General features: G+C 40.7%; 1 protein-coding gene across 2 annotated transcripts in view; it reads right to left on the bottom strand.

Annotated features, from left to right (window-relative positions):
* The window catches only part of IPO11 (importin 11), a 226,822-nt gene that overhangs the window by 205,979 nt on the left and 7,979 nt on the right, over positions 1–12,864 (bottom strand). Inside the window, exon 2 of one of the 2 annotated variants that reach the window (XM_026455698.1) lies at positions 10,741–10,803. The exons of the other annotated variant lie outside the window; for it this stretch is intronic. Within the exon in view, the coding sequence (XP_026311483.1) occupies positions 10,741–10,782 (42 nt within the window). The 5' untranslated portion in view covers positions 10,783–10,803. The remainder of the gene's footprint in view (positions 1–10,740; positions 10,804–12,864) is intronic. 2 annotated transcript variants of the gene reach the window in all.

A 12,864-nucleotide genomic window follows, 5' to 3' on the forward strand; every position in this document is an offset into this window, starting at 1 on the left:
TTCCTAAGCAGGAGAATTCCACAGCTGAGTCCCTATGTCTGATTTGTTTTAAAGTTAGCCCCTGGAAAAATCGCTTGAACTCAGGAGGTAGAGACTGCAGCGAGCGGAGATCACACCACTGCACTCCAACCTGGGTGACAGAGCAAGACTTCGTCTCAAAAAAAAAAAGCTTCTGGAATTTCTAAGCAAGTGCACAGTTAGATGAGTACTGCACACAGGAGTGCCTGGTGGGAAAGGAAGGAAAATGAAGAGTTTTAAAATACACTGTAAGGCCCAGATGTGGTAGCTCACACCTGTAATGCCAGCACTTTGGGAGGTCGAGGTGGGAGGATTACTTGGGGCCAGGAGTTCAAGTCCAGGCTGGCCAACATAGCAAACCCCATCTCTACTAAAAATGGAAAAAATTAGCCAGGCATACAGTGCCATGTGCCTGTAGTCCCAGCTCCTCAGGAGGTTGAGGCAAAAGAATCACTTGAACCCAGGTGGTGGAGGTTGCAGTGGGGAAAGCACATCACTGCACTGCAGCCTGGGTGACAAGAGGAGACTGTCTCAAAATACAAAATAAGGTCAGGCACAGTGGCTCCCGTGGCTCACACCTGTAATCCCAGCACTTTTGGAGGCTGAAGTGGGAGAATCACCTGAGGTCAGGAGTTCAAGAACAGCCTGGCTAACATGGTGAAACCCCATTTTTACTAAAATTCAAAAAATTAGCTGGACGTGGTGATGCATGCCTGTAATCCCAGCTACTTGGGAGGCTGAGGCAGGGGAATCGCTTGAACCCGGGAAGCAGAGGTTGCAGTGAGCCAAGAACGCACTACTGTACTCCAGCCTGGCAACAGAGCAAGGCTCTCTCTCAAAAATAAAAATAAAAATAAATAATGAAATTTAATTAAATTAAATACATTGCTAGACTACTTTCTGAGATTAAGGGGCCTGGCATGGTGGCTCATACCTGTAATCCCAGCATGCTGGGAGGCTGAGGTGAGCAGTTCGCCTGAGCTCAGGAGTTCAAGACCAGCCCCGGTAATATGGCAAAAACCCACCTCTACTAAAAATACAAAAGATTAGTCAGATGTGGTGGCTGGCACATGCCTGTGGTCCCAGCTACTTGGGAGGCTGAGGTGAGAGGACTGCTTGAGCCCTGGAGGTCAAGGCTGCAGTGAGATAAGATTGTGCCACTACACTCCAGCGTGGGTGACAGAGGAAGACTCTGTCTCAAAAATAAAAATACAAAATACAAAATAAAATAAAAAGATTAAGAAGGGAAAAAATGTTTAATGCATTTTAAAGCTGGGATTCTGAGTTACAATAACATTTGGAGACTTTAATACTCCACTTCCAATAACAAAACACTAAGAAAAAGATCAACAAGGAAATACAAGCCTAGAACCACATTACTCACAAACAAGACCCAAAAGACATTTACAGAATACTCCACTCAACAAAAGAAAAATGCACATATTTTTCTCAAGTACACATGGAACATTCTCCAGGACAGACCATATGCTAGGCCACAAAACAAGCCTCAGTAAATTTAAAAGAACTGAAATCATACAAATATGTTCTCTGATCATAATCAATAACAGAGACATACAAAAACTTCACAAATATGTGGAAATGAAAAAAAGTCAGTCCTATATAACCAACAACACAAATCAATCACAGGGAAATGAGAAAATATTTTGAAATGAATGAAAATGGAGACACAGTATACCAAAACTTCTGAGATGTAGTCAGAATGAGATGTAGATTACTACTTCTGAGATGTAGATTAGACAGACTTTCATAGCTGTGTGTAAATGCCTATACAGTTCTCCCTCAGTATATGAGGGGGGACTGGTTCCAGGACCACCTGCAGATACAAAAATCCAAGGATGCCCAGGTCCCCTATATTAAATGACATAGTAGTATTTTCATATAATACATGCATATCCTTCCATATGCTTTAACTCACCTCTAGATTACTTATAATACCTAATATAAATGCTATGTAAATAGTTGCTATACTATATTTTGTTGTTGTTCTACTAATTATGTTAATCTTTTTGAATATTTTCAACATGACATTGGTTAAACCTGCGTATGTAGAACCTGCAAATATGGAGAGCTGACTATACTTTTTTTTTTTTTTTTTGAGACAGGGTCTCACTCTGTTGCCCAGGCTGGAGTACAGTGGCGCAATCTCAGCTCACTTGCAACCTCCGCCTCCCGGGTTCAAGTGATTCTCTTGCCTCAGCCTCCTGAGTAGATGGGACTATGGGGTGCACCACCACGCCTGGCTAATTTTTGTATTTTTAATAGAGATGGGGTTTCACTATGTTGGCCAGGCTGGTCTCAAACTCTCGACCTCGTGATCCACCCACCTTGGCCTCCCCAAGTGCTGGAATTACAGGTGTGAGCCACCGCACCCGGCCTATCTTCTTTTTTTTAATAAAAGATTTTGGCCAGATGCAGTGGCTCACACCTGTAATCCCAACACTTTGGGAGGCCAAAAGAGGAGGATCACTTGAGCCCAGGAGTTTATGACCAGTCTAGTGAACACAGCAAGAACCTGTCGCTACAAAAAAATTTAAATTAGCCAGGCATGATGGTACATACTTAATGTCCCAGCTACTCAGGAAGCTGAGGCAGGAGGATCACTTGAGCCCAGGGGGTTGAGGCTACAGTGAGCCATGATTGTGCCACTGCACTCTAGCCTGGGTGACAGAGCAAGATCTCAAAAAAATAAAAATTAAAACTTCACCAAATGACACTATCACGAAAGTGAAGACAACCCACAGAATGAGAGAAAATACTTGCCAACTATATACCTGATAAGGGAATTGGATCCAGAATACATAAAGAACTTTTATACAACCCAATAATAAAAAGATAAATAACCCAATTTAAAAATAGGCAAAGGATTTTAAAAGGTGGTTAAAGAAGATGCAAAAATGGTCAATAAGTATATGAAAAGATGCTCAACATCATTAGCAATTATGGCAACACAAATCAAAACCACAATGAGGCTAGCCAAGGTGGCTCACGCCTATAATCCCAGCACTTTTGGAGGCCAAGGCTGACTGACTGCTTGAGCCTCAGGAGTCCAAGACCAACCTGGGCAACATGGCAAAACTCCATCTGTATTAAAAAAATTTTAATTTAAATAAAAAAAAAAAACACAGTATCACACCCACTACTACTGTAATAATCAAAAAGATAATGATCCAATCAATGGTGTCCAGCTTTTTAAAAAAAGATAATGAGGCATCAGTAAGGAGAAACTGCAACCCTCAGGCATTGCTGGTGCGAACGTAAAGTGGCCACTTCAGAAGTCCGGCAGTTCCTCAAAATGTTAAACACAGACTAACGCATAACATAACAATTCTACCTTTGGACATACACTCAAGAGAAATGAATATGTCCATACAAAAATCCATACACAGATATTCACTGCAACATTACTCATAGTAGCCAAAAACTGACAACTCAAATATCTATCATGTGATGAATGGGTAAATAAAATGCGTATTTCAGCCAGGTGCAGTGACTCACGCCTACAATCCCAGCACTTTGAGAGATCAAGGTGGGCAGATCCCCTGAGGTCCAGAGTTCAAGACCAGCTTGGCCAACATGGTGAAACCCCGTCTCTACTAAAAATATAAAAATCAGGCCAGGCACAGTGGCTCATGCCTGTAATCCCAGCACTTCGGGAGGCTGAGGCAGGCGGATCACGAGGTCAGGAGATCGAGACCAGCCTGGCTAACACGGTGAAACCCCAACTCTACTAAAAATACAAAAAATTAGCTGGGCATGATGGCATGCGCCTGTAGTCCCAGCTACTCGGGAAGCTGAGGCAGAAGAATCGCTTGAACCCAGGAGGCAGAGATTGCAGTGAGCCGAGATGGCACCACTGCACTGCAGCCTGGACGACAAAGTGAGACTCGGTCTCAAAAAAAAAAAAAAAAAATACATATATATATGTACACACACACACACACACACATATATATACACACACACCCACACCCACACACAAAAATCAGCCAGGCGTGGTGCTGTGCGCCTGTAATTCCAGCTACTCGGGAGGCTAAGGCATGAGAATCACTAGAACCCAGGAGGCGGAGGTTGCAGTGAGCCGAGATCATGCCACTGTACTCCAGCCTGGGCCACACAGTGAGACTCTGTCTCAAAAACTAAAATTAAATTAAAATAAATAAAATAAAATGTGGTATTTCCATACAATGAAGTATTATTTCACTTAAAAATGAATAAAATCCTGTAACATAGTAAAACATGAATGAGCCTTGAAAATATCACCCTAAGCAGAAGAAGCCAGTCACATAAAACCACAAGTTGCATGAACCCCATTTATATGAAATATGAAGAATAGGCACATTTATAACACAAGAAAGTAGATAAGTGGTTCCCTTGGCTAGGGGATTAGGGGAAAATGTGGAGCAACTGCTATTTGGGACGATGAAAATGTTCTAAAACTGACTGTAATGATGGTTGCACAACTCTGTGAATATACTAAAAACCACTGAATTGTACTTTTTTCACTGGGTGAATTACACGGACTGTAAATTACAGCTCAATAAAGCTGTTTTTTTAAAGTGCTTTGACTATGTAAATGTCAAAATCCACAAGAGATTGCCATGTGCAGCGGCTCAAGCGTAATCTCGGCACTTTGGGAGTTTAGGCGGGAGGACAGCTTCAGCCCAGGAGTTCAAGGCCAGCCTGGGTAAAATAGTGAGACTTCAACCCTACAAAAAATAAAAAACAAAAAATTCAGCCAGTAGTAGTGGCACAAACCTGTAGTCCCAGCTAGCTACTTAGGAGGCTGAGTGTGGAGGAGCCCAGGAGTCTGACTTGCAGTGAGCTACGATTGTGCCACTGCACTCTAGCCCAGGCGACAAAGTGAGACTCTGTCTCTAAAAAAAAAATTTTTTTAATTTTTTTAAAATGTGACTTATAGCCAGGTGCGGGGACTCACGCTTGTAATCCCAGCACTTTGGGAGGTTGAGGCGGGTGGATCACGAGGTCATGAGTTCAAGACCAGTCTGACCAACATGGTGAAACTCCGTCTCTACTAACAATACAAAAATTAGCCAGGCGTGGTGGCACGCGTCTGTAATCCGAGCTACTCAGGAGGCTGAGACAGTAGAATCCCTGGAACCTGGGAGGCAGAGGTTGCAGTGAGCTGAGATCGCGCCATGGCACTCCAGCCTGGGCGACAGAGTGAGACTCCATCTCGAAAAAATAAATAAATAAAATGTGACTTATATAAGCCAGAAGTGGTGGCTCATGCCTGTAATCTCGCACTTTAGGAGGCCAAGGTGAGAGGATCACTTTAGCTCAGGAGTTCGAGATCAGCCTGGGTAACATAGTGAGACCCTGTCTCTTTAAAAAAATTAAAATTAAAAAAAAGTGTCTATAGTTTCAACAACAATTGATGTTAACTCAGGGCCAAAAAGATCAAGAAATTAAAGCAAGATGAAAGAATGTCAGACTTTTGGCATAAGACAAGGACGTTCCAAAGATGCTACTGTGTATTACAACATCTGGATTCAAATGAGTACTGCAACATCTGGATTCATTTCAGTTTCTCAGCAGAAGTCTTTGACAGTTTGGACAAGAAAATTCTTTTCTGTGCATGCATTACAGGTTGTTTAGCTTCTCTGTTCCTGCGCACTATACGTCATTAACACTTCACACAGACTAACTAAAGATGCTTCCATATATTTCCCAAATACCTTCAGCTAAAAGAACCACCAGGGCTACTGATGTATTCCCTATGACAACAGTCCCCAACATTTTTGGTACCAGGGACTGGTTTCATGGAAGACAATTTTTCCATAGAAGGGGTGGGGCAGTGGGAGAAGGGTAAAGGGCAGGGGAGGAAGATTTCTTGATGAAACTGTCCCACCGCAGATCATCAGGCATTAGTGAGATAATCGTAAGTAGTATGCAACCTAGATCCTTTGCATGTGCAGTTCACAACATGGTTTGCGCTTTTGTGAGGATCTAATGCTGCTGCTGATCTGACAGGAGGTGGACCTCAGGTAGTAATGCTCACTCGCCACCCACTGCTCACCTCCTCCAGTGTGGCCCGGTTCCTAGCAGGCCATGGACTGACTGATACTGGTCCATGGTCTGAGGGCTGGGAACACCTGCCCGATGACACTTCACGCAGACTGTCAAAAACTGGTTTGGGAGGAAAAAATGCGCAACAAAATATATGTGACATCAAAGAGAGGAGCTATTTGCTTTCTTTCTCTTCCCTACTCCTAAAACATCAAATCTACTTAAGAGTTTCAAAAGACCTACAAACTTCTGCTTGGAGTTTTCAAAAAACGTGCAAACTCCTGCTTGTTAGAAATGCATCTGGAGGGCGTGGTGGCTCACACCTGTAATCCCAGCACTTTGGGATGCCGAGGCACGTGGATCACCTGAGGTAAGGAGCTCGAGACCTGTTTGACCTATGTGGCGAAACTCTGTCTCTACTAAAAATACAAAAAATGAGCCAGGTGTGGTGGTGGGCGCCTGTAATCCCAGCTACTCGGGAGGCTAAGGCAGGAGAATCGCTTGTACTTGGGAGGCAGAAGTTGCAGTGAGCTGGGATCGCGCCATTGCACTCCAGCCTGGGCAACAAGAGCAAAACTCCGTATCAAAAAAAAAAAAAAAAAAACAGAAAAGAAAAAAGAAGTGCATTTGGAACTACAAGTTTAAACCTGCTTAAGCCAATCACAACTTAAAAATACTCTCTCTTAATTTAGTCTGTTTTGTAACTAGAGGAATATACATATAAAAATAAAAATTACAATATAAAATATATATATTTAACACTATACAAAATACAAACACCTACAAATAGACAAGCAGTAAACACATCAAATCATAAACAATAGTTGTGTTAAGAAAGCTCCAGGGGTTATCATTCTTATAGTTGACACACTTTAATAATGAAAAAATACATTTTTTAAGGCCAAGAGTTTTCATTTTACATCTGCTTAAATTTCCACAGGAATTAGATATTTTCTCTGTTTCTCTTCCTTTCTCCAAAATTATCCCAACTTCTGAAGAGCTGCAAATCATTATTATTTCTCTTGTTAAGCACATACCAAGAAGTAGGTAATGTAGTTAATAACTGCACTCTCATGAAAGTTCAGGAGAGAAAGTTTACAAACCTAGTCTTCAGTAGCACAAGTAGGTAAGCTATAGTTTGTTTGTTTGTCTGTTTGCTTGTTTTGAGACAGTCTCGTTCTTGTCGCACAGGCTGGAATACTATGGCACGATCTGAGCTCACTGCAAGCTCCACCTCCTGGGGTCAAGCAATTCTCCCGCCTCAGCCTCCCAAGTAGCTGGGATTACAAGTACCCACCACCCAGCTAATTTTTGTGTTTTCAGTAGAGACCGAGTTTCATCATGTTGGCCAGGCTGGTCTTGAACTCCTGAACTGTGGTGATCCACCCGCTGGTCTTGAACTCCTAAACTCTGGTGATCCACCCGCCTTGGCCTCCCAAAGTGCTGGGATTACAGGCATGAGCCACCACAACCAGCCGGTAAGCAATAGTTTTGTCATATTATCTGGATTTGTGAAGGCAGCATTTACCAAGAGTCAATCTTCCTCACCCAGGGGACTCTGAGTTTTACAATCAAACAGCAGGGGTTTTATGTTTTGTTTATTCTCAAATAGCAGTATAGCTCCAAATAGTCATATCTATTAGGTACTTAATGTTCTTACTATTTGGTGTTTATAAAGACGATAGTTTAAAATACTTAAACAGTCTTGGAAAAATCAAACTAATCAAAACAGTCTAATGTATTATTTACTTTCCATTAAGCTTCACCTATTATATACACTTCTCTATATTGTGTACACTTGCATCACGTAAAAGGAAAATACATTTGTATTTGTTAGCAATTGTATCTTTACTTTCATTTCTAAGTCTTCTCCTTACCAGTTCCCACATCAACTTGTTTCTTTACCAGATAATGTACTATTGTTTCTATCATTCCTAAAGCTGTAAAAATAATTTGAACTGGCCAGGCATGGTGGCTCACACCTGTAATTCCACCACTTTAGGAGGCTGGGGCGGGTGGATCACCTGAGGTCAGGAGTTCGAGACCAGCCTGACAAACATGGTGAAACCCCGTCTCTACTGAAAATGCAAAAAATTAGCCAGGCATGGTGACGCTCACCTGTAATCCCAGCTACTCGGGAGGCTGAGGCAGGAGAATCGCCTGAACTCAGGAGGTGGAGGTTGCAGTGAGCTGAGATCACACCATTATACTTCAGCCTGGGTAACAACAGTGAAACTCCATATCCAAAAAATAAAATGAAATAAAATAAATTGAATAGTGTGCAGTGCCTGCCACCTGATGGTAAGAAGTACCACATTCCAAAGAGTATGTCCCTTTTCCCTCAAGGAGGGTTGGGGAAAGCGAGGAACTTTAGAATTCTCAATGACCATTTGAGCAAGACAACCATCTGGAAATGTAACAGGGATTACAGGGTTCAGGAGGATAGGGCAAAGAATGCTGAGCTCCTGAGGGAAAGAAATCAACAGGAGCCTAGAGAGTAATGCAATGCAACAAAGATGAGATTCAAAACATGAAAATGAAAACCTCACTTTGAGGCAAAATATGACACCTAAGAACTTCCTTACAGCACTGCTTCTACTTCCATAAATATTGCACCACTCCACCAAAAGAAAATTTGAGGTAAAGACATGAATTTGTTTTTGAGTTCTAGTCAAGGTAAATATGAAGCAATTTTTAAAAATATAATAATAAAGGCAATGTCTAGTATAAAGGAGACTGAGAAACCATAGAGCAAGAAGAGACAAGAGTGACAGAAAGAGAGGAATAAAATCACCTACTGATTCACTGCATAATTCCACATTTCAGATAAGAACAAATATTCAGATTGGATATTTGTTGTGTAATGGCTCACATCTGTAATCCCACCACTTTGGGAGGCAGAGGCAGGAGAATTGCTTGAGCCTAGAAGTTCAAGGCCAGCCTGGCAGTCTGGGCAACATGGCATCTCTACAAAAAATAAAAAATAAATAAAAATAAATACCTTAGTCAGGTGTGGTGGCACGCACCTATGGTCCCAGCTACTCAAGAAGCTGAGGTGGCAGGAGGCAGAGGTTGCAGTGAGCCAAGATCATGCCATTGCACTCCAGGCTGGGCAACAGATTGAGACTTCTCAAAAAGAAGCTGAGGTAAGAGGATGACTTGAGCCCAGGAGGTTGAGGCTGCAATGAGCCATGTTCACACCACTGCACACCAGTCTGGGCAAACAGAGTGAGACCATGTCTCAAAAAAAGAATCATGATCTATACAGCCCAAGTCTACAAAGAGAAGAATGAGAGGCAGAAAATATATCACTGGGGAATCATGGATAGGAAATACAAGCAAATTGTTAAACTGCCCAGAGTTTCACAAAAATTAATTTCTGTGAAGACCAGGGAAGAGTTCTACGATAATCAAAATAGGAAAGTGAGCATATTAGAAAACTTAAAGAAATGAACAGTTTATTATTTTGAGAAACCAAAATCTTAAAAGAAAGGCTGCTTGCCAAAAAAAAAAAAAAAAAGTTCTGAATCTGACCAAGCTTCTAGATCTATCAATGTAACTAGAGAAGTATGTGGGAGGTAAGACAAAATGAAATTGATCATTGTTAAAGCTGGATGATGGCTAGATGGGGGTTCATCATACAATTCTGTCTACTTTTATGTATGCTTTTTACAATGGCCACTAATGGGCACAGATCAGTAAAGTTGCTGTTCATGGTAGACATCAGCTCCTCTGGAAATCTTTAACTGCTGTAGACAGAAAAGCGCTCCTTCCTCCATGCAATTGTTCTGCATAGTACACACTCCTATTACTGTACTTACTTGCTTGTTTACTTCTATATCATCTCCAAATCATGAACTGTTTAAAGGAAAGAATGATGTCTTACTCATCTATAAATGCCATTACCTAGCACAGTGTTAACAATGTTCAGTAAATGGATGATCAACTAAACAAAGCAGTAACAGAAATTATGATTTCTCAGAAGAAAACAGACAAGGTGAGAGAAAGAGGTCCAAGAACAACAATATGGAATACAAATTTTATCAGAGTAAAGACAGAAATATCTATAAAAAACACTGCTAAATAGTGTGCTGAATGGCTGAAAAAAATGAATGAATGTATGAACAGTCTATTCAGTATATTACTATACTGAAATGGAGCATATCAAGCCAACAAAATTAAATAATACTTTTCACTGGGAATATCTAACACCCTTTTTTCTAATCCTGTGCTCTCCAATCCCCTTTCTGATATTTACTTGATTTATCATTAGGCTTTTCTATATTTATTCATTCAGTATACTGAACACCTACAAATGCCAAATACTATTCTAGGCACTTGAGATACATCGATTATCCAAAAAGACAAAAAAAAAAACCCAAGCCTTGTGAAGCATATTTTATAGTGGGGAGAGAAATAAATGGAAAACAAATAATAAATGGGTGAAGTACAAAGTATATAACAAGACAATACAAAGGGGAGGCAGACCTGTGAGAGGAAGACCAGTCTAAAAAACTTGAGTATTTTTGTCTCACTGGGAGTTTTTAGTAAAACGGCACTGATAAACTGCAGTAAGTATCTTGCTTGTTTGGTACATACAAGAGTCCCCCATGACTAATCTCCCACTAATAGGAAAAGTTATACATTATCCTAAACAATATTGACAACCCCTACCTGATCAGTGCCCAGCTGTGAGGTACCAACTACTGCCACCATCACCCTCTGACGACTCCTTAGCTGAAAAACAAAAATACATGTCTGTACAAAACCTACTAAGGAACAGCATAAATTACACTTACTGCTTTTAAAGGTCCTTCTCTGGCTGGGCGGTGGCTCACACCTGTAATCCCAGCACTTTTGGAGGCCGAGGCAGGCAGATCACCTGAGGTCAGGAGTTTGAGACCAGTCTGGCCAACATGGTGAAACCCTATTTCTACTAAAAACACAAAAATTAGCTGGGCTTGGTGGCGGGCACCTGTAATCCCAGCTACTAGGGAGGCTGAGGCAGGAGAATTGCTTCAACCCAGGAGGCGGAGGTTGCAGTGAGCCAAGATGGTGTCACTGCACTCCAGACTGGGTGACACAGCAAGATTCCATTTCAAAAACAAATAAATAAAGTTCCTTCTTTGATACAAAAAGAAAAAATAGGAAGGAAAAGCTACAAAACTGATTTTGAGCAAGGCACTGAAGTGAGATAACCAGCTTAGATTAAATTTAACAGACATTTATAACTAGCGGTTAGGCGAAACTTTTTGCTGAGTTAAGAGATCATCAGTTCTCTCTCCAAATATAGACATCTTTGATTGGTAGTTTCTATTTACTGGTTGAGGACATCATTGTCTATAAAGCTATATCTTAAAAGAATCTCATTCTTGCTATAAAGAGTTCAGCCCGTCATTGTATTTATAAAAATCCGTTCGTTCAAATATGCATGTGCTGTATGCCAAGTAATTACTCCCACAGTTAATCACTATTCTACATTTTATCATTAAAATAAGTTTTCTCTCAGTTGTGAGTCCGTATAAGTTAACAAGTAAATAAACATAATTTTCCTATCACCTTGGAGACACTCATATCAATTCTCTACAGTTTAAGTATTTTGTTTTATTCACCAAGACACTGTGGCCAAAAGATGTTAAGGAGATAAACTGACTTCTCTAAGGTCGCAGGCTCATTAGTGACACTTCTAGAACTTTAAATGCAAGTTTCCTGTCTCCACCCAGTACTCCCTAAAGATTATACACTTTTACTTTTGTTCAGTGCTGTCCATTAATATCTCAACTTAAATTAACTGGGAATTTTTAGCTTTAGACTTGAGAAAGAACAAAAATACATCAAGTTCATAGCCTATCTGCCTAATAAATTATACTACATCAGAACTGAAGACTGAAATTGATGGAGTCATTGAGGATACTCTACACAAGGTTAACAAGGTGAAGATTAAGAGAAGAATTTTGTTAATACATAACTCAAACAAAGGTTTATTATACAGAATATACTAAGAACCCTTGTGAATCAACAAGACAAATATACAAGAAAAGTGAACAAAGGGTGTAAGCAGAAAATACATAGAAAGGAAGAGCTAAATGTTTAATTAATATCAGAAGAGATGCTATTTCACTGGTTATCAGGGATTTAAAATCCAAACAGTGAAAAACTACTTTATGATCATCAGACTAGCAAAAATTACAAAGTCCAAAAATTACAAACTTCAAAAATATTCAATGCTGGCAAGAATGCATGGAAACAGAAACTCTTACACATTGCTACTGGGAATATCCATTAATACAACTTTGGAGAGCTATCTAGCAGTCTCTAAATGAAATTAAGTGTGAGTATATATTTTGTGTATTCTATGACCAGGACACACAGAGGGTCACACACCACATAAAAATGGTGGCTCACCCCTGTAATCCAACATTTTGGAAGGCTGAGGCAGGCGGATCACTTAGAGTGCAGGAGTTCGAGACCAGCCTGGGCAACATGGAGAAACCCCATCACTACTACAAAAACAAAAAGTTAGCTGGGCATGGTGGGGCACATCTGTAGTCCCAGCTACTCAGGAGGCTGAGATGGGAGAATCACCTAAGCCCAGGAGGTCAAGGCTGCAGTGAGCCAAGATCGTGCCACTGCACTCCAGCCTGGGAGACAGAGTGAGATTCAAAAAAAACAAATTTCAGTCAGATATAGACCATATATATACGACAGTGATCCCATAAGATTTTAATGGAGCTGAAAAATTCCCATCACATAGTGACATTATAGCCATCCTAAGTCGTAGCAAATCACATTACTCAC

This window comes from Piliocolobus tephrosceles, chromosome 4, assembly GCF_002776525.5.
Source record: "Piliocolobus tephrosceles isolate RC106 chromosome 4, ASM277652v3, whole genome shotgun sequence".
Classification (NCBI taxonomy): domain Eukaryota; kingdom Metazoa; phylum Chordata; class Mammalia; order Primates; family Cercopithecidae; genus Piliocolobus; species Piliocolobus tephrosceles.